At 34.6% G+C, this 23,312-nt stretch overlaps 1 protein-coding gene across 1 annotated transcript; it reads right to left on the bottom strand.

Annotated features, from left to right (window-relative positions):
- Window positions 1-5,830: 5,830 nt before the first annotated feature.
- Window positions 5,831-7,807, bottom strand: LOC142615467 (organic cation/carnitine transporter 2-like). The gene has a single exon (XM_075788206.1). The coding sequence runs from the start codon at window positions 7,699-7,701 to the stop codon at window positions 6,199-6,201; it is 1,503 nt and encodes a 500-aa protein (XP_075644321.1). The 5' UTR covers window positions 7,702-7,807; the 3' UTR covers window positions 5,831-6,198.
- Between the last annotated feature and the right edge of the window lie 15,505 nt (window positions 7,808-23,312).

The raw sequence follows: 23,312 nt of genomic DNA, 5'->3' as shown, positions 1-23,312 counted from the left end.
AGGACTTTGATTCTCACACACATCCATTATTTGCATCTCTTTTCTTGCATTCATTTATATGGATTAAGATGTTAAAATTCTTGTATCAATTATGGATATGTATGTGAAATAATGGATGTGAACGAGTGTCAAAGAATGCGCTTTGTAAAGTCAATTACTACATTTTTGTTTTTTGGGTTTTTGTTTTTGTTTTTTGTTTGTGCTGATAGCTCAAACATGCAGCACGCGTTTAACTTAGCATCATAAAAATTAAGTAAAAGAGAGTTGTCCTTAGATTTGGTCTCAGAAACATCGTTAATTATATCAAACACATGTTGAAATTTTGCAGCTGGGAGCATGGACGGAGCCATGTTTGGACTTGGGGGGGCAATGGCCCCCCCTTTTTAAAAAAAATATTATTATTATTATATATATTAGGTACTAATTTTAGCTATTTTGTTTTAGAAAATTACACTTTTGCTCCCTTAAAAATATCATTGATTCTTTTAAGAGTATTGTTATAGTCACAAATTTTTCTATAACATTTTTACAGACGGTTAAGGTAACAAATTCTTATTGGTTCGCATTTGGGTTTACCACTTACATTATTAGCAATTTGTAAAAAGGTTTGTAATTCAAACATTTTCCACATTTTAAAGACCATTAAAAAATATTTATATGTCTAAAATCTAAAAAAGAAATATACAAGCCCAAAAAAATTAGTACAACAACAAAAATTATCAATAGTAAAACTAAAAAAAATAAAAAATTAAGCCTGATCAGCCAATTTTACTTAAAACAAAAAATCTAACCCTTTAAAAAATTTTAAACAACTAGTAACTAAGCAACTAAGTAGCAACAAATTCGAAGGCCGAAGTTATTGCACACAACCAACAGCAGAGCCGCCCCCCTAACTCTAAGTTCTGGCTCCGTCACTGGCTGGGAGTGTCGGCCCAATATTAATCAAGCGAAGTCGTGGGCAAGTGTTTGTATTGATGGTAATCCACTTTCATTTGGTGTCATGATATAACGATGTATACAACGTTAATTAGCTTTTGTCTTTGTATTGATAGTAATCCGATTTCTTTATACCAGTACAATGAGAAACGTTCTAAATGCCTTTTCTGAAAACAATTAAATGTAGAGGTTCCTCGTTCACATTGATACTTGTCTGAGACTGGAATATACCAACCAACCTTGGAATATGAAACCTATGTAGGTATTGAATTAATCGTTGAGGTATGGGTTAGCAACCAATGAACTAAGTAAAAGCTAAAACATGAAAGTTACGTAGATGTTATCCTAATAAATGTTAAGGGCACAAGACCATCAGTATTTAAATGATAGTCATCAAAGCTGTACGTAGCACAATTCCAATATGGCCTCATCAAATACAAGCCACAATCTCACAGAGCCTCACTCAACCGAGCAACAGACTCCAGGGATCAAACAATTTCCTCCTTCATTGTCTCTAGATGAAACAATTGAACAAATTATGGGAGGTTTTGGGTGGTCTTAGTTCTTGCAAGCCATCCTCCATGAACGGACTAAACACATTGAGATCGATTATCATTTTATCCGTTGTTATCTTGTCCATGATGCTCTCAAGCTTATCTCAGTCTCCTGTAAAGATCAACTTACAGATATCTTCACCAAGTCACATTCTAAGGGACACTTTCGTACTTTGGTTGACAACCTCAAGTTGGTCTCACATCCACCTTGAGTTTGAGGGGAGCTGTTAACGTGTATTAGAGTAAGTGGGCTTTAGGCCCATCTTGTTTACTTGTATAGCACACTTATTTGTACTGCAGACTCTGCCTCCTATATAAAGGCACTCTTGTATATTCTATTACGTGTGAAAATATAATACACTTATTTAATATTTCTAACACTCTCTATCTCTTTTCAAGGGAAAATAAGGAAGAAAAAAAAAAATACACAAGTGGTCCCTAAAATTTAGTCTGTGGGTAATTTTAATCTATGAAGATTAAAAGTCACTTTTAGCCCCCACATAAAACTTAAAGTGATTGCTTTTGTTCCTTCAGTTAATATATAAATATCTCTATATTGCAACAAGGATGTGGTCTAATTAAAAATTGACATGTAATCGCTCCATTAGACACAATATGAAGTAAAAGTGATCATGTTAAGTTTGTTGGGGATGAAAATCCTTAAAATTTTGGGAACTAAAAATCAATGTTTAGAGGCAAACAATGTATTTTAGCCAATAAAAATCTAGTGGACATAATAGTGTACTTTGGAACACACTAAAAATTTTCTTTTATCAATTCTCACAATTTTTTTCCCCAAAAAAGAAGACATTGAAAAGTAATTGAATGAAAAAAGAAAAAAGGAATTTTGAAAAAAAGATAAAGATAAAGAAAAAGTGTTTTTTTTTTTTTTTTTTTTTCCTTAAGGCACCATAACCATTCGATCATGTTAAAGATATGAATGCTGAATTATTAGTTAAAGGCCGAAAACTGTTGTATAACTTTATTCCAATTTCGTTGTATCTAATCTTATTTAGAGTGTAAGGAAAATAATCATAATCCAATCTATTATGATATTCTTGACAGTTTGACCTAAAATACTCCATTATATTATTCCATTTATAAGTATCCTTCCATGTGTTTATTGCAATACATTGAATTTGATAGTATTATTAATATTCTATTGTGGATGTACGCCTTTTAAGGCTGAACCATATTAACTCCCTTTATTCTCTCACACTTAATATTAGTCACTTTATAGCTCATCACGTTTTATTCCTTCTCGTGGATAATGTCAAGGTTCACTTTAAGCCACTCTACTTGCTCATCATGATATATTCCTTACCATGACCAGCATGCATCTTGACAACACCATAAGCATCTTTCTCACATCTTAAATATGTTCGGATTTTGTTTTCTAGCAGGACTGTTTTCCACAAGACAACACTCCATAGCTTAAATTTTTGGATCAATAGTTGCTGTAAATTTCATAAAATAATCACTTCTTGGTTGGTTAAGTAGCTCAGCTTTGAGTTATGATTTTGGGCCAAGCCAACGGGACCTGTTAATCCATTTAACTTTAACTGATCAAGGGCCACGGAAGCTATGACTATATATGCATGTAAATTTAAATATTTATTGCAAAAATAAAACTATACCCATCTAAGAATATTTCCTGGATTGACAAAAATTTGCATTATGAAAGATTTAAAAACCAAACTCAATTAAATTTAACATAATTATATTTCAGTAAATTTAGGTGTAACAAAGGAGATTCTCAAAAAAAAGAAAAAAGAAAAAAAAGAGAGGTATACCAAAGGAAAAATATATTTATCATAATACACGTTACTTTTTAGAACGTATTTACTAGAATGCATTCCGTTAAAATACATTTCTACCTGTGTAGTTACCCAAATGCCACTTTAGGGAAAGTGTTATTAAAATGAAGGTATAACATAGTGAATAGAAATTATTTGGCCTACTGTAAATGTTCCACTTTTATGCTCCTCCACTCCAATCATAGTATTTCATGTGTGTCATTTTTTTTTCATATTAAATTTTGTCTATTTAAAAGAAATATAAATGTATTGTGTGGAAGGTTTTAATTGATAGAATATAAATTATAGTGTATAAAGTGGGACAAAAGATTTTTATTTTGTTAGGTAATAATTGCAATTAAATAAAATCTTTTATAACCCCAGTCTATAATTACAAAATGATCTAACATTTGTAATTGTAGATTACAAAGGTTAGGTCCTTTTATAGTTGTACTCTGGTTAAATAATGTATTATAAACTCAGTTTAAAACATTAATATTACTATTTTCATATATATTCTAATAAATATTATTGTTTACTCAAAAAAATAAAATAAAATAAAATCTTTTGTATCATTTTGTTTATATCCACCAATCACAACGTATTACATTTTTTCTTCCATTATAAAGTAACCAAAGCTTAAAATGGAAACAATTTAGAGACATGACATACTGCAGTTGGTGGCACATAAAGTGGAACCCGAAAAGTAGAACAAAGGTTTCCATTCAATAACAACCAATTTTTAAGGTATAGAAAAGTTTCTATCTTACTCTAGGTGTATGTGTTGAGAAATTATTCATTTCTATAAGAAGAATCCTCCTCCTATCATGTGGGGGGGGGGGGGGTGAATACTACCATGTGTCCCATGCAAAGGCCCACATTTCTTGTAAGAGAAAGGAGGACTCCTTCTGTTGGACGGAATAATTTCTTGTAGGTGTTCTATTTTATTCTCTTCAAATTGCATCTTGTCACATATCATTTTTCCTTTCTTATTATTATTATTATTATTATTATTATTATTATTATTATTATTTTGAAAACGAGGCATTCATTCATTCACTAACATGTAAAGAATCTTGGTACAAAGCCTCCACCGCAGGTGGTGGTGAGTCTTCTATCATATAGACTACATCACTAATATTTTTTGCATACTTAGCAAAAGAATGCGCAACCATATTCTCCCTCTTTTAATACAACTTATTGAAACCCACTTCATCCCATTTAGGTAAGCACAAATATCCTCACATACATGTCCAAGCAAGGAATTATGGCAAGACAATCCCGACATAGCTTTCATCACTATGTTGTTATCGCCCTCAATTATAAGCTCTGAAAATCCAGCTTCCATGGCAAAAACCACTACTTGTCGACATGCCAAAGCTTCTGCCTCTTCACTATTTCTCACATAGGGCCCGTTAGCTGACATCCCAGCCATTACTTTCCCCTGTGCATTTCAGATTATTGCTCCAATTCCAGAACTTTGCTGCTCTGTGAACACAGCTGTATCAAAATTCAACTTATACACAGTCTGAGATGGAGGCTTCCAATGGTGTCCACTTGAAGTTGTGTTCGAAACAACCAGCTGCTCCTACACTTTTCTGTACTCGTCCAAGTAGTCTGCTGCACGTCTGTTCAGTTAGCAAGGATTCTTCATCTGTCTGCCATGCACCATCGTGTTCCTCTGATTCCACACAGTCCAAGCTTGCACCACAAAAAGCTCCATCCTAGCTGCATCAATTCTGTTCATCAATACCTCAAAAAGCTGCATAAAATCATAAAAGTTAGTAGCACATTTCTGCATCATGGTGGAACTGCTAGCCCACACATCTTGGGCTGCTGGACATTCCCAAAGAGCATGAATCACAGTCTCTAGAGCTCTTTGACAGCAAAAGCATAAATTCTCTCTGATAATATTTCTTTTGGCTAAATTTACTCAGGTTGGCAGTATCTCATAACAAGCCCTTCAAGAAAATACCTTCAATTTGTTAGGCACCCTTACTCTCCGTAGTTTCTTCCATAGTTTTTCCTTTCATTATTAGTTGGCAAGGTTTACTGTGAAAAAAAAAAAAGCGATACATGATATCTTGTATTTATTTATTTTATTTTATTTTTTGGAATCCCATAATGTGTCATAGTGGAAATTATTCCTTTTACGGGAGGAGACCTCCTTCCTCTCTCAACAACATATAAAACTTGTCACATTTGTTGTAAATATTAGGATAATATAGTGGTAATATACTATCATATAGCTTTAATGCTACATAGTGCATATAAGAATTATTTATTTATTTATTTATTTATTTAGGGGATACATTAGGATAAATATGTTCAATAAAGAATTTTTGAGCCCGTAAATTATTGAAAAAATTGAACACATATAAAAAAAAAAAATTGTGAAGGGCGCAGTACCTAGCTATGGTTTCATAAATTGGTTCATTTGGAAAATTTGGGGGGTATTGGAATGAATTGACGTGAGGGCCTTGTACCCTATTTACAGAGAGCATTGTGCCTCTTCATGGAGAGAGAGATCTTTGTGAAGAGTTGTTCCTCATAAAACCAATGCAACTCGTTATTGAGGGTTCAATATATAGCTTCGCTAATCAGATTTCTTACATTTGATTTCCACCATCGCGGGATTTCATTTCTCTGGGAGAACAACACTTATTTGCCAATGAAACTAAAAAGAAAAAATAAAATAAACAAAAAAATTACTTTGTTTATGCAGTGAGTTGCTCTCTATGTATTGGTGTCATGCACCATTCGTTATATCCATTACTATCCTTATTTGCAGCTGAAGCTAGATAGAAACAACTAAAATAACAAAACAAACCAAAGAAGAAGAAAAGAGACAAATAAGCTGCTCTATATATAGCTCCGAGGTGCCATGCATTATATGTTTATATAAAATAAGCTCACACCATCGTACTATCCTTGCTTTCTTGTTCATCCATGGTGTTGCAAAGAGCTTTACCCCTTGTCTCTGGCAAAACGATCACAAAGAACCCACACAACAACATTGTCAAACCAAAAATCCCAAAAGATAGGAACTCATTTTTCCTCCCTATTGAAATTAATACCGGATCAAACACTGAACCAAGCGCAACAGCTTGCCTAGCCAACGATGTGGCTGAGTTCCTCACACTTGTTGGAAACAACTCAATTGTGAACATCAGCAACACATTAAATGCCAAACTTGAGCAAAAGAAAGATGCTAGTTCTAGCCCAATTTGTATGCCTTCTCTACCTTTGCCTACCATGACACAGATTATGCTGCATATGCCACTTATTGTACAAAAGGCAAACAATGAACTTTTCCTTTTCCATCTTGATATAAAGAGCAAGGTCAGTAAATTTGAAGGTATTAACAATGAGGCATTAAATATGACACTCAAATAAATGCTGAAATTCAAATTTCCTACCCCAAGTAACATGCCAAAGTATACCACACCAACGCCAAAACCAATTACCATAGCTGCTAATATCCTTTTCAAAGCCCAATTTCTCTTAAATAAGTCCTTCATGGACGTATAAGGATTAACCTTTGGTATTTCTTGCCTGTGGTGAATGTTGGATAGGTATGAGTCCAAAATTCTGTCTTCTATGCATGCAATTCTTTTCAATATTGCTATGGCTTCTTTGTCACGCCCTTGCATGAAAAGCCATCTAGGAGACTCATAGACAAAGAAATAAGTTATGATAAAGTAAAAGATTGCTGGAATGGAAGTGTAGAGAAAGAGGATTCTCCATGATGAACCTCTATTAGTATATGCTACGGCTGGTAAGGATAATAACCCAAGAGCATAAGAGAAAAATGCCGTTGTCCCTACTTGGCTACGCAGCCTTTTTCCAATTCTTTCTGTTAACAAAATAAGAGAGCATGTTATAACTGATGAACGGCTAAGTCCACTTACAAATCTCAAGCTCGAGTACACCCAAATGTTTGTGGAGAAGGCTGTGAGAAGCGCAGTCACGGACATTATTAGGCTTGAGAGGTAAAGTAAATTCTTCCTACCAAGACAAAAGTCACCAAGTATAGCAAAAGTGAAGCCACCAATTAGGCTGCCTATGTAGAAGGATGAAGCAGGAAGGGACGTGATGAATGAACTAGCACATTCAAGACCCCAGTCTGATATGATTGAGTAATGAGAAGGTTCATCCCAAGACCAAGAACTTCTTGGGAGTTTACAAATATTGGATTTTGGGTTACATGATGTATCAAAGGTATTGCAATGCCATTTTGGTACGGCATCAGCATAGATGCTAATGAATGTTTGTTGTGCATCAAAAAACGCTGGTATTGATACCAGGATGGCTTGCATGAACTGCGACCACCCAAAACGTCCTATAATTTGTTCAATTGTTTCATCTAGAGACATTGAGGGGAGAGCTACTTGGTTAGAATTTGATACTTCCATAGTGGAATTGTTGTGCTAATGCTTAGATGACTCTTGCATGCAGAAATATCATTTAAGTACTGGTGGTCTTAAGCCCTTAACTTCTAGGCCTGCGTACATAGTAAGCAGTAAAGAAGAGTTATGCTTTTTAGTTAGAAAATAAGGAAGCGTGAGAATACAACTAGCTCAAAGAAAGCAAAGCCATGTCCGGTCCTGTCTGTCCCCCAATTTGACAGAATTCTCCACATGTACAGTTTATGAAAATAAGAGGAGGGGTGAAAACCACCATTCATTTGTGCAGAATATTTTCATTGTTGAACTTCAAACTATGAAGGACCTTAAAGAATGGCCAAATATATGAGTAAAGCAAGAAGGAATAATACTTTTTTTTTTTTAATTCGCTCCTTTCAAATCTAAATATTTTATATAATATCATAATCATTATTTACATTTTTTTTTCTTTCCTATTTTTCTGTGAGCATAAGTTTATTGTTCTTTAAATAATAGTTAAACATTGGTGTGGACCGAAAACAAATGACACCAGAGTGTCCCATGATCAAGAAAATAACTTGATAAAAAACCTTAGCATTTTTAATTCATTTTCTAAATTAATTGTAGAATTACCTCAAAAAAATTAAACGGAAAGTGATATACCATTGAAAATTTTTGTCTCTAGATTGCAATGTATATAAATGTTTGTAATTTAAAATATCTAGAAGAAGCTAGTTATGGTCATTTTACAATAGATTATCAAGACCGCCACTTGTATACGGAAATATTAAGAAATTTTTTTTTTTTTTTTTAAAAATTGGTTTACAAAATACTATATCAATTACAAGAAAATACTTTCTCAAAAAAATAATTACAAGAAGATATGTTACAAAGTTTTATTCCTGAGGATGATAGTTAAATGGAAAAGGCTACATAGCTTAGAATTCCAAATTTGATGATCCCTTTGAATTAAGGGGGAATAGAGCAGAGTAGAGTAAAATGAAATTTGCATAAAATTAACCTATTTTCAGCCAATTTTACTTTACTCTCCTCTACTCTCCTCTCAATCCAAACGAGCACTAAGTTGGGAGGCTAAATTGTAAGATGAATATGTATTAAGCACTATCTTGTATTGTTTCTTAATACATATTGTCCAATAACAATTTGCCACACACTATCAAATGAAATTACAACAAGCAATCACTCAAAACATTCATTTTCGATGTCCTCCAAGTAATAATAATAATAATAATAATAATAATAATAATAATAATAATAATAATAATAATAATAATAAAAATGAAAAAAAACACAAAATTTAAAAAAAAAATTAAAAATAAAATATTAGGGGTTAAACCTACAAGATGTATAGGTTAAACCTACATGCATCACAATTTAATAATTCAAGTGGTGAAGATTGTGTCACCCCATATTGATTGGATATTAATTGAATGTGTGTTGTGGGGTGTGCTGCATCACAATATATGCCCAATATGGGTATGCCATCAAGCATATACTAAGGTGATCTTAGTTTTATTAACAATTACAACAAGTCGTAATTGTGATCATACTAGTCCATTTAGGGTATAACATAAATATGACTAATCCTTTTTCTTGGGTCATTATTCATTACACATACAATCTTTGTCTTAGACATATACATGTTTCCCACAAGTGGAGCCAAATGATGATTCAGACGATTATAGGCCCAAACTCAATGAAGGCACCTACAAAGAGTGAAAGAAAGAAAATCTAAAACAGAAGCTTCTGTTTCCTAGGTTTTATTTTGGGCAGACAAAATATAAGGCCCAATATTGTAAAGTTGAATTTATTCAACTATGTGTTGGCTATATTCCGTGCCAAATTTTCTTGTTATTCAACAATTAGAAACCATGTATTCAGGTGGGAATAATGTAAGGATTGTGTGTGAGAAAGTGTAAAGAATTGATCAAGTGTGTGCAAGAAAGAGGCTTCTCACGATTGGAGCTCACAACTGACTCGCGAGTGGTGACTCGCCAGAATCCAGCACATGTGTGAAGCATGCAAGAATTTGAAGGGTCAGGATAGCTGGAACGTTATAGGACAAAAAGTACAGTCTAACCATTCTGTTAATTGGCGACTGGAACTCGCGACTTGCCCCAGTTGCGAGTGACTCGCTAGTACACCTTGTTTTGCAAAAAAAATGACTTTTCACATTCCTTCTTATACCCTACTATAAATACCTTCATACCCATGAAATGTAGAGAGCTTCTAGAGAGAATTTTGAGAGAAAAACCTTAGCGAACAACAAGATTGATTTACCCACAATCTATACCTTTGATTCTCCAAATTCCTCTACTCTCAACCTCTCCATTGTCATACTCTTAAGAGGATCTATAGCCAAATCCTTACCTCACCATATTCATATAAGTGAGAAGGTTTTTTGGTACTTGGGAAGCGGTTCAAGAGAGAACCAATTTATTTTGGTTGATACAATGGGTTTATTGCAGAATCTTGTAAACTAGAGAAGACAAGGTTAGGCTAACCCTGGTGGAGCAAGATGCTTGGAGGGCTTACGTGCATTGGGTAGATTAGGCTTGAAGGATCTATTGCTATTCATGTATCCCAACTGGTTTTCTAGTGGATCATTTCACCGCTTGGAGGGCAGCGGAGAGGTTTTTTGTTGAGATCTTCAGTTTCCTCTTTAATAACACGTGCCGATGTTATCTTGCTTTGGCTTCTCTCTATCCCTTACTACTTTTAATTACTGATGTGTTGTAATTAAATTATGGCTTAGACTAGTTTGCTTGTTTGGGTATAGCTTATATTTATCATTCTGCACATATATTGTTTGAGTATAAGCTTGTGTTAGTAATTTTGAAATTGGGGGTCTAAATATTCACTAGTGTTTTACACCCCAAGTGAACTTTCAATTGGTATCAGAGCGGGTACACTTTATCAGATTTCTATATCCTAAGTGTGATCCTTGACCCTAGGATGGATAGGTCTCAATCCCTCTATGCACCTCCCTTCTTTGATGGGAGTAATTACGCCTTTTGGAAAGTGCGTATGCGTGCATTTTTGTGCTCTATTGATGAGAGCGTATGAGATGCTGTTGAAAATGGTTGGACTAGGCTGGAGACTGCCAAATCTACTTGGGATAAGGCAGCCCTTGCAACGGCTAATGCTAATAGTAAAACTCTTAATGCTATATTTTGTGGTGTCTCACTGGATGAATTTCATAGGATTTCTTATGTGAAAATTTCCAAGGAGGCATGGCAAATTTTGGAGACCATTTATGAAGGCACCAAGAAGGTGAAAGATACAAAGCTACAAATGCTTACCTCTCGCTTTGAAGAATTAAAGATGAGCGAAGATGAATCATTCAACTCTTTCTATGGAAAGTTGAATGAAGTGGTGATTGGCAAATTTAACTTGGGTGAAAAGACGGAGGACTCCAAAGTTGTTAGGAAGATCCTACGATCATTCCTGGAGAGCTTTCGTGCCAAGGTGACCGCCATTGAAAAGAGCAAAGGCCTTGATGAGATAAAGGTTCAAGAACTCATTGGTTCTCTTCAAACATATGAGCTATCTCTACCATCTCAAAGGATGAGAAAATCTCTTGCTCTTAAAACAATCAATGAGAGAATTGAAATTCAAGATTCCTCAAATGAGGATAAGGTTGAAAAAGAGGTGGCGTACCTTGTAAAGAACTTTCGCAAGTTCTTAAAATTGAAAACGGATGGGAAGCCTTTTAAGAAAGGTAAATTCTCAAATTTCAAAAAGGACAAGAAGGACTTCAAGAAGAAAGATTCCAAAGACTCTTCTCCATCTTAAGCAGTCACTTGCTATAAGTGCAAAGGATATGGTCATGTGAAGAAAGAATACCCCACTTATATGAAGGCAAAGGGTAAAGTCTTTGCTACAACCCTTAGTGACTCGGATAGCTCCAACTTCAATTCAGAAGAAATCTGTGATAAGGAAGGAAACTACTCAGCTTTTATGACCATCGCACCTGTAAACTCTTCGAAAGATTTGAGCAACCTAGTGGAAGAGCTCGGGGAGCACACTAAAGTGGAGTCTATAAGGGTTGGATATGAATCCGATGATGAAGATGAAGATGAAGAATGCATCTATGAAGGAACAAAGAGTTTGCAAAAATCCGATAGTGCCCTTCTTGAGAAGAGTGGAGAGTATACTAGAGTGGCTAAGGCAGCCATTAGAAAAATGAAGAAAGCAGAATAGGATTACAAAAGCATTCCCGTGAGGTATAAAGAGACAAAATGTGAAGTTGATGCGCTGAATGAAGAGCTAATGAATATCTATTCTAGGATAAAGTTTCTTAACCTTGAGGTTATTCAAGCTAATGCCAAAGTGGAGCGTGTTGCTTCAAAGAAACTTGATGAGGTGACCCCAAGCATTCAAAAGGGTGAGATGTAGAACCCGTTATTAGTGATGTGATGAAGATGATTAACATCATCACTTCATGTTTGGAAAACTTCATCCTAAGGTTTGAGAATCGTAACTCAAGTACCTGATCCTCTAAGGATATCACCCCAAACGCACGTACTGTGTGGGTGAAGAAGGGTACTCATGCATAGGCATTATAACATGTCCATGCATTAATTCTTTTGATATGATGTGACATTGTTGGTTGTTTGCTTATTTATCATTCTAGCATGTTTTTACTATTTTTGCTGTTTAAAAGCTTTGAATGCTTGGTTGTTTTTATTATTATCAATCTATACTTGCTTTGTGTCAAAATCCAAAAACACATAAAAAGTAGAAAATCAAAAAGTTTGATCGGCATTATTGTGTATTATCCCACGCATGTTTAGCCTTGTACTTCTGTACTAATGGCTTTGTGCATCATGAGTTTAGCTTGTTCTTTATGCACTTGTATCTTTGTGGGAAACATTTTGACATCTATGTGATTGTTGTAAATAGATCTTCAAACTTATCATGAATGATTAGTCAATAGTTTTGTTGATCTTGAGACATGCATAAATGACTTCCCACTCATTTATGTTTTTGCTTAAAGAGCTCAACCAATATTCAATCTCAAAAAGAGATAATGAGCTGCAAAAGTCGTTGCACATACTAGTATTTGACTAGGAAAAAGGGAAAACGACTTGTGTTGAAATGTATGGTACTCAAAAGCCAAAGACTTACTCTTAAAATTGAAATATCAAAAATGTTAGGACATATATGGTTCACTTGTTAAGAACATATGTCATTCTTTTATGTAATTGGCTAATCCTTTAACAAAATGCACTTTAATTGTATTTGGGTAGATCTAGGATGTTTTTAATACTTTAAGAAACAATATTTTAGGATCAAGTGTTATGCAAGTCTGTCCAAGAAACAAGCTGAAGAAGTGCCTGTCGTTAAAGCTCGACGGATAGCATCTATCGAGCTTAAGAAATTGTTCCAACCCCGAGGCTTGACAGCTACTCGACAGCTTCTTAACACCTCTATCTGTCGAGATTTAAGAAAAACAGAATTTTAGATCTGTATTGATTCCAATCCGCGGATATGTCTTTAGGCCTTCTTTTCTCACAACCCTAGACATATAAAAAGATTATTTTAAGGGCCGTATCTAGTGACACAACAGAGAGCGCAAGTCACAAAAGTTATTTCTGACCGAAGACAAAGTTTGCCCTAGTTCATCTCTATTGTGGAGAAGCTATTGTGTTTGTTCATTGTAGGGTTTTGTAACCAAGCATCTTCTTGTTCTTCATTGTGAGGATGAACTGAAGAACTTTGCAGCCAACATCTTTCTCATGTTGGTGATTGAAGTCGTGTGTTGGAATCTGCACAATTAGTTAGTCATGTACTGGGAGCCATGCATCAAAAGGAGAGATTGTCATTGAAGTTTCATGTTAGACTAAGGACTATCTCACATTTGATACCCACCCACATCACACATGTCTATGTTCAATGAATGTCTTATTCATTTGTGTGATTGTACTTGATTAAATGTGTTGTACATACTCAAGCATATGTTGATCAAACACAAAGAGATTTTTGAGTATTTTAGTTGTTTTTGGACTATTGCCATTTTCTTGCCTTCTTGGCCTTTCGAGACCATCATTCTTCAATGCTTGAAGCTTGTGGCAATTTGGCCTAGTGTGTCCTCAGATTCCACAATGTTGGCAAAAGTGTTGTGTTTAAGGACCTCGTGCCTTAGGAAGAGACTTCCCTTTTGCCTTGGGCTTAGCCACAAATGGATTTGGAGGCTTTGTCAAAACCTTTTGAATCACCACACTTGGCTTCTTTTCAACTTTTGCTTTTTCAACAAGAGGGCTTGTAACCAATGGTTCTTTAGCTTTAACAAACTTCATCTCCTTAGACACATTAGCGCTTGAGCTACTTTCTCTGATATATCCCAAGCAACTTCTATCGAAAGAGGGCTTTTGCACGAAAAACATGTGTTTTGCACAAATAGGATTAAATCTTAGACAGTTTTTCAAAAACTTTTCAGTTTCCCTCGTATCAGGTGCAAACCTCTTTGTCTTCTCCGCCTCTCCCTCTCTCAAAACCGCCATTTTCACTCACAAAACCTCCATTCTCATCTTCAATCTTCACTCAAACTTCAAGAAAAGGTATCGGTGTTCACTTATTTTCACTCTATTTCAAGTTTATAGCCCTAGTTTTCTTGGATTTGGTATTTATGTCGAGATATTGATATATGGTTAATGAATATGGGTTTTTTCTTTTTAATGTTTTTGTTGAGTTTGATTTGTGAGTTTAGTTGAGATTGATAGTACAATGTTTTTTTACATATTTTACGTGTTTATACTTCAAGCTCATGCATTATGCTATGATTTGTGTTGTGTTGTGCATACCATGTTGGTGATAAAATGTCTTTTAGATATTTTTGTGTGTATTTTTGGACTCCATTGAGTACAAAGATTTTGGGAGTAATCATGTTTCCTTGTTTTGAAACATCAAATGATTATGTGTTTTCACACTTTGCCCCTTGCATGTTTTCATGCCCTGTTTGCACACTTTTGCATATAATGCACACACATATAACTTTTGACATGTTGAGTGAATAATGCCAATGTTTATATCATGATTTGATGTTTAGCATCTTCACATGTTAATGTTTTTTGAATTGCTCTTTAAATTCCAATTTTTAAGGTTTAATTTGAAATTTATGGTTTTGGTACTAACTTGTTACTAATTAAGTTTGTTACCGGCTATTGTGCTCTATTTTGTGGTATTTGCTACTCTATTTTGCAGATGGCTCCACGAAAAACCACTGCTCAGCGTGGTGACAAGAGAAAGTGCTTGACAATAGCATGTTTTGCACCCCTCTACACTATGAGTGATACTCCCATCACTTTGAAAAGGCTCCAATCATTCAGGAGAGATATGTGAATCTTGCTGACCTCAAGAAATCCTTCATCCCTAGCTGTTTTGAAGGACAAGGCTGGGAAAAATCCTCTTGGTGATCTCCTCGAAATTTGTGATCCTCTGATTAGAGAATTCTATGCAAATGCAACACTCAAAGAAGTTTACATAGAATGTTGGGTTAGAGGTCGTGCATTCACTCTTGACATGAGGGACATTGATGGTATCCATGGACATGGAGAACTAGATCATGAAGATTTCATTCCTTTCAAGGACAGAATGGTCTCTCTAGAAACGGTACAACTCCGCCTTGGTGGGGCTAGGGAAGGAAAATGCCTCAACACAACAACCTTTCCTCCGAATTTGAGATGCCTTGCCAACATCATGATGTTCAACTTGTATCCGGTAAGGAAGTTAACCACTATCAATAATGCTAGAGCCATCTTCCTCACGGAGCTTCGTGAGAAAATCTACATTAACATTGGTGCTAACTTGTACACCATTATTGTCGAAGCTACAAGGACATCCTCAAGGGCAAAGCTTGTTCTCCCAAGTCTGATTATAAGGATCCTTCATGAAAATGGTGTTGAGACTCCACAAGACATAAGCCTAATGAATGTACCTCCTTCCATCAACTCTTGAACAATCCTAAGGAGCAGAGTTCGTCTTCTGGGAGATGAACAAGCTGAAGAACCTGAACAAGCACAACAACCTCCTCCAAGAAGAGGTGGTGGTCGAAGTAGAAGCAGAGTATCATCGTCTTCATCAGTGCCTCCAGACGCTTTTCAAATCATTCTTGAGAGAGTTGATGGTCTAAGAGATGTTCAAACTGAGCACTCCAACAACCTTGCAGCCATCCAAGACCAGATCAACTTGTTGTCAGCCAAGTTTGATAGCTTCACTCATCAGTTGTAGCCCTTTGGCCATTCTGGTCAAAAAGGGGGAGTCATATGGAGTAGCTCTTAAGGGGGGCTTATCCTGAGGGGGAGAACACATTTTACAGTTTTTATAGCTCTTATGGTTTTAGTACTTTGGTTTTTAAAATGATTGGATATTTTATGTTATGGATACTTGGACGCTTTTAGCTATTTAACCTATGCTTATTTTGTACCTTTGCTTATGTAGCTTAGTACTTTTAGTTAATGTTTTGCAATTACTTTAATACTCTTGTGCCCTAGTTGGATCTTGTATCCTTGATACAATTGATTTAGTGTATTGTATCAGTTGAGTGTTGGACATGCAAGTGATACTTTACATTGAACTTATTAACTTGCGTGTTTGGATGTTCATTCACTGTGTGAATGTTCATTGTAGTCACTATTTATAGTGATTATTCTTGTTTGGTCAAGTTATGCTTTATTGTCATATTCATACTTGCTTGATTATACTGTGCTTGCTCTATATGCATTCTAAGATTTCCAATTACAATGAACTTAATGAGTGTATTTTGCAATATTGTTTTCAGGAAACTTGTTTGTATGGTTCAAAAGCTTCACAGATCTACAATTAGGTGTGAGTGAATTTTGGCAACTATTCCCAACTCAAGTTTTTAAGTCTAGAGTCTGTTTTAGGGTTTTGTCATGGAATAGCCAAAGGAGGAGACTGTAAAGTTGAATTTATTCAACTATATGTTGGCTTTATTCCATGCCAAATTTGCTTGTAATTCAGCAATTAGAAACCCTGTAGTTAGATGGGAATAATGTAAGGCTTGTTTGTGAGAGAGTGTGAATAATTGATCAAGTGTGTGCAAGAAAGAGGCTTCTCGTGACTAGAACTCACAACTAACTCGCGAGCAGTGACTTGCCAGAATCTAGCACGCATGTGAAGCATGCAAGAAGTTGAAGGGTCAGGACAGCTAGATCACTGCAGGAAAAAAAGTACAGTCTGGCCGTTCTGTTAACTAGCAACTAGAACTCGCAACTTGTCCAAGTCGCAAGTGACATGCTAGTACACCCTGTTTTGCAGAAAAATGACTTTTCACATTCCTTCTCATACCTTACTATAAATACCCTTATACTCACGAAATGTAAAGAGCTTCTAGAGAGAATTTTTAGTGAAAAACTCTAGAGAATAACAAGATTGATTCATCCACAATCTTTTACCTTTGATTCTCCAAATTCCTCTACTCTCACCTTCTCCATTGTCATACCCTTGAGAGGATCTACAACCAAATCCTTACCTCAACATATTCATATTAGTGAGAAGGTTTTTTGGTACTTGGGAAGCAGTTCAAGAGAAAAAAAAAATTCATTTTGGTTGATGCAATAGGCTTATTACGAGATTCGGTAAGCTAGAAAAGACAGGGTTAGGAAGGTTAGGCTTAACCCTGTTAGAGCAAGAAGCTTAGAGAGCTTAGGTGCATCGGATAAATTAGGCTTAAAGGGCCTATTGTTATTCATGTATCCCAACTGATTTTCTAGTGGATCATTTCACTGCTTGGACGGCAACAAAGAGGTTTTTTGCTGAGTTCTTCGGTTTCCTCTTCAATAACATGTGCCGGTGTTATCTTGCACATGCTTCTCTCTATTCCTTACTGCTTTTAATTACTGCTGTGTTGTGATTTAATTATGGCTTAGAGTAGCTTGCTTGTTTGGGTATAGCTTATATTTATCATTATTTGAGTATAAGCTTGTGTTGGTAATTTTGAAATTTGGGGTTTAAACATTCACTAGTGTTTTTACACACCAAGTGAACTTTTAATGATATGACAAGTGGAACATGTCTTAATTTGGTGGCCTGCTCAGCCCATCTCTCACAAATCCATCAAATCTCTTTTCTTTCTTTTTTCCCAGTGACCAAATGACAGAGTTCTCTTACCAACTGCAATCTATTGAGTCTATCTTGATTATTACTGGATGTAAGGGAGTAAATGCACTTTTAGTCCCTACATTTTGGCTTTTTTTCCATTTTGGTCCCTACATTTTCATTTTACCACTTTTAGTCCCTAAACCAACTAACGCGTGATATTTAAGTCTTTACCGTCACCCAACTAACAGAAAAAACTGACGTGGCTGATGGCACATTAAAATAATAATTAAAAAAATCTATTTTGGCATTAAAAAAATGCCACATTAGCATTTAAATTAAAAAAAAATTAATTTATTAATTTTAACTAAATAAAAAAATTAAAAACAAAAAATCATATGAATGGAGATCTCAGATCCTTGAACAAGAACAATAAGATTAGAAACCCTATGAGATCGTCAAAGCCCTACAACGCCCTCATCACTACCATTCAATTTTGAAGCCTCCCTTGACCCAGAATTCATATTCCCACGACTCCTCAACTCAACATTAGATTTTCTTGTTTTCATTGAAACTTTCTCCTCACAATCTACGCGTGCATCAACCATATTTTGCTGATTAACCTTAGAGACCGACTAAGACTCCGAAACACTTCTGTGCAACTATTCAACCTTGGAGATCTTCTCAACCCAGAACTAAAATTCTTCAAATTTCTTGACCCATAAGCAGATTTACTCAATTTCTTTAAAGATTTTCCTGAGAAACCAAACTCTCTTCCACTTTCCTTAAATTTTCCTTTTTTAGTGGGCCTCTCTCAAATGGAGGTCATTGATTGATGGAGGTCTGGGTTTGGAGGTTTCAGATCGTTAGGTTTTGCTGACGAGTTTTGGATCTGGGATTTGGGTTTGGTCGTTTAGATCTATGATTTGGTGGTTTCGAATCTAGTTTTGGTGATGGGTATTGTGTTTGGTTTCTCTGGTTTAGCACTTTGGCCTCTCGATTTTGCTTCCACTAGAATTGATAACCCATATCTTTGGTTTAGGATTTGGCTTTTGTTATTGGTCTTTTTTCATTTGAGCTTGTTTCTATTAGGAGTTTGTGTAGATGGAGGTAAGCGAATTGGGTTGTTGGTGGTTTTGCTGAAGATGGATTGATGGGCTTGTGTTTGTATTCTTGCTGGATTTGGGTTTGTGTTCTTGCTGGATTTGTCTGCATTTGTGTTTGTATTTGTGTTCTTACTAGATTTGTGTTTGTGTTCTTGCTTAATCTTGGGTTTGTTTTCTAAGAAAAAAAAAGAAAGAGAAAATGTCAATTCATGTTCTTAAATCTGGATTTGTGTTCTTATTGTTCTTGTTCAAGGCACTCTTAATCTTAATTCATGTGATTTTTTTGTTTTTAATGCCAAAATAGATTTTTTTTAATTATTATTTTAATGTGCCATCAGTCATGTCAGTTTTTTCTGTTAGTTGGGTGATGGTAATGACTTAAATGTCACGCGTTAATTGGTTTAGGGACTAAAAGTGGCAAAATAAAAATATAAGGACCAAAATGGAAAAACGTCAAAATGTAAGGACTAAAAGTGCATTTACGTCTAAAGTAAAATAGACCTCTTCCCTAACATGCTAACATTTGGGAGTGCTCTTTAGTCATTACTTTAATACTTTAGTAATGTCTAAGTAAATGTAAAGCAAGTATGAGAAAATACACTATAATGACGTGAAAGGCTTACTCCATTCAAAATGACATTTTTAAAATGTTAATTAGTATTGCACAGTTTTTGAAATCGTGATTGTATTTGGAAAACAAAATTTCAGTTATAATTGTAAATTGGTGAAATAGTGTTTTGTGTTTTGAAAACACAATTTTAATTTGTACTTAAATACTGTGATTGATAATCATTATATTTTTCAAAATTCATGTTCATATGTTGTCTCGTTTAAACAAAAACTCAAAGCCGTTTATTTGAGATCGAAAACCTCAACAACACATCCAAAAAATGGAAAATAGAATATCCTAATGGCAAATGTGCTTACTAGTTTTCATTCCACAAAGGTTAAGTTGTTTGTTGAGTTATATATTGACTCCAGTTACCAAATTCAATTACCAAAAATTGATTAATTAGTCAAATTACATGCAAATTACATTAGGGCACAATCAAATTACCAAACTAAATTAAGTGCAGAGGAAAATAAATTTGACACGACGATTTGATCATTATGGAAAAAACCCTTGTAGGCAAAAATCTCACTTGGTGAATTTCAAGTCACCACTCCCAAAGAATCAACTAATGAAGAAATAAGTGGTTACAAGTGCAAGGAATTTTACCCCAACAAGACTAGCTTAAAGTACCAACCTATAGTAAAACCTACTGACCCATACCAGTATCAAGCACGGATTTAAGTATGTGACTAACACAACAACAATTATTGATTGCTATAGTTTAGCAAAGTTGTTCAATCCACACTTAAACATCTAGAACTATCTTGGCACCAAACCCTAAGGCACACAAAAAGTCACACCAACTCCTGTTAAATGTGTATCCTTGTATGTCTCTCTGTGTACGTATATGATGACGGTTATAAAAATGGCTTTTATATACTCTAGTACCCCAATGCATGAAACCCTAATACATGAAACCCTAGGAAGCCTTGTCATCATAGGCAGAAAATTGATCTTAAAATTTAAAATACCCAAAGCTCAATAGATCGAGAGGCGTTGAACTATCTGTCAAGGTTCATTAAATCTTGATAGATCGGCAACTATCGAGGAGGTATCGAGATGTGCAGTTCTAGCTTCTCTTGAGTAGTTCTTTGAGTGTTCTTGTATCTTTAATAATTCCTCTTGTAGAATAACTTCATGATTTTCTTGAACACACTTTAAACTAAGACTCAAATACATAAAAAGTGTGTTTTAATCTCAAATATACTTAACACATAAAAGTACGAACCTTACATTGTTTATACAATTCCAGCTAATAAGTTTATTTATTATGTTCTCTTCAACTTTACACACATATCATTGCCATGGTGATTACGGTTTCAATAGATTGCGACTACAATAATGGGTGGCTCTGACTGAGAGTGAGTGCCATCTGCAAGAATATGTCAAACGTTTGTGTCATTCCAAATATTACTATTTTTTTTATTAAATACTTTAAGGATTTGTTTGGTTTTCCACTCTTTTAGAAACTATTCGGTCCTCCATAGGAATTTACTTAACAAAAATGCGTGTCATGTAATTAATGGACAAAACACTTATAAGCATCGCATAAGCATCACACTTGGGTGTTTGGTTAGTTAATATTTTTAGCTTGTTTGGACGGAGGGGCAGTAGAAGGGAGTTAACAAGAGTTAGCTGAAAATCAAGCTAATTTTTGACTAACTCTAGTTTATTTCCCTTCCTTCTCCCTCAATCGAAACAAGTCATAAAAGTATGAAGAAATTTGCTTTTAAGTTTTAGTCTACTTAATCTTACAGAAAATAAACAACCCTATCATAGGATAATTAGCTGGTATTCCAAATCAATGAATATGTATAGTGTAATCAACAAAAACAAAAACTTTAGCAGCACTATATCTATATGTTGTTCATTCATACATTCACATTTTAAAGGCCTTTTGAAATGAGGGAAATTAAAATAAAATTCTTCTCATGCATATTTGTATTTTTTCCTTGGGCATGAATCACACTAGTAGGCAGAAAATGATTCATGACAAGCTGGCATGGTATAATGGGAAGTTCAAATTTGATACGCCGCTATAAAACCGTATTTAGGAATATTTGCTAGCCCATTTTCAGATTCATGAATGTATTGAGGAACATTTTATTTAATATTTTGTTGAAAATTTTTTGGTCAAAATGCTTTAAATAAAAGTTAAAATTTGGTGTAAGAAGAGATTGAATCCCAAATTTCTTATTCAACTATAAATTTTTTTACCAATTAAGCTAATCAGAACCCACTATATATAAGTACTATAGCAACATAAAAGTATATTGGGATATGCAATAGGCAAAAAGCATCTTACTTTGTACAAAAAGCATAAGGTAGGATTCCCAAACAGTTACTTTGCCTAACTTGTTAGACAAAAAAAAAAAGTTATACCGACATTAAGTAACTATATGCCAAAAAAAAAGTTAAGTTCGAAATTTTTTCCAATTTACGTAAGACTCACAAATAATACATAATTTAAGCAATAAGCCAACTGATAACTACTAGCTCCCAAACGCAAATTTACGATTCATGCAAGGGATAGAGACAGATTGCTTTCTTAAATTCAATATTTAATCAATCTAGCCTCTAGGATTTCTTTGGCGCACATGCTACTCGCTCAAATACCATAAACAAAGTCATGAGTCACAGTTATGTAAAGACTCTGATAATATTCTCCCTTTCATTTCTTTTTACATATTTTTTTACTTTCCAATACTTTTTTTTTTTTTTTTTTTGGTGGCGAAAACACCATTGTGGTCTTTACATTTTAGAGTCACGGTCAATTTGATTTCTACATGTTTGTAACAGTCAATTTGGCCTCTCTTACTTTCAACTTAGAGTCAATTTGATCTCTCTTACTTTCAACTTAGAGTCAATTTGGTCCTTATCGTTAACTTACTAACGAAAAATGCCTACATGGCTAGCAGTGTGTTTTGTTGAGATACACGTGGCAAAAAAATATATATAAATCAAATATTTAACATTTAAAAGGCCACATAAGCATTTCAATATTGACCAAAAAAGCCATGTCAAACCAAAAACTAATATGAAAAAGTTAATTAAAAATAAAGTTTTTTTTTTTTTAAATCCTTAATTTCAATAATTTTCTTGTGTATTCTTGCACTTTCTTAGCTACCAAACATAGCCAAACAATACACCAATCTAAAAATCCCAACCAAAATAAAATATAGACATGGTTCGGCACCCATAAATGGAGATTTTCTAGCAGCTACAATTAGCCCATTTTAGCTCCCACAAACTCCAAATATGTTCTAGGATCAAAAGAGATTTCCTCGTAGATTCTCAAAGCATGTAGAACTTGAGCATGCTATTTTGGATGACATAAACCATAGCTGCAGCGGCTAGTTGATGAGAAAATGAAGTTCTAATGGATGGGAAACTCATCATAAACAATCAAAATTACTTAAACACAATCTAATCGGCTTAATTTCATATTGGCCTCTACCAGCTCATGCCCAATAATTAGAGGGCAGCACTTCAATAAACAAGAGCAAATCCTGTGAAAAAAGTAAAGGATGAAACTCTGCTGAAATTTCACTAGAAAAGAGCAGTGTAGCAAAGGGATTTGTTAAAATAAAGAAGAAGAGAAACTAGAAGATTCTCTACTGGCATATTTTGGTTTGGATTTTCAGATTGGTGTATTGTTTGGTTGTGTTTGATATCTAAGAAAGTGCAAAAACACATAAGAAAATTAAAGAAATTGAGGATTTAAAAAAAAAAAAAAAACATTTTCTCTATTTTTTTTTAAATTAATTTTTTCAGTTTAGTTTTTGGTTTGACATGGCTTTTTCTATTGTTATTGAAATGCTTATGTGGTCTTTTAAATG

The sequence above is a fragment of the Castanea sativa genome, chromosome 11 (assembly GCF_040712315.1).
Source record: "Castanea sativa cultivar Marrone di Chiusa Pesio chromosome 11, ASM4071231v1".
Lineage (NCBI taxonomy): Eukaryota > Viridiplantae > Streptophyta > Magnoliopsida > Fagales > Fagaceae > Castanea > Castanea sativa.
This window is presented reverse-complemented; position numbering and strand designations above follow the sequence as displayed.

Bases quoted from the DNA above. Each gene is read 5' to 3' on its own strand.
- LOC142615467 (XM_075788206.1), bottom strand. From the start codon at position 7,701: ATGGAAGTATCAAATTCTAACCAAGTAGCTCTCCCCTCAATGTCTCTA.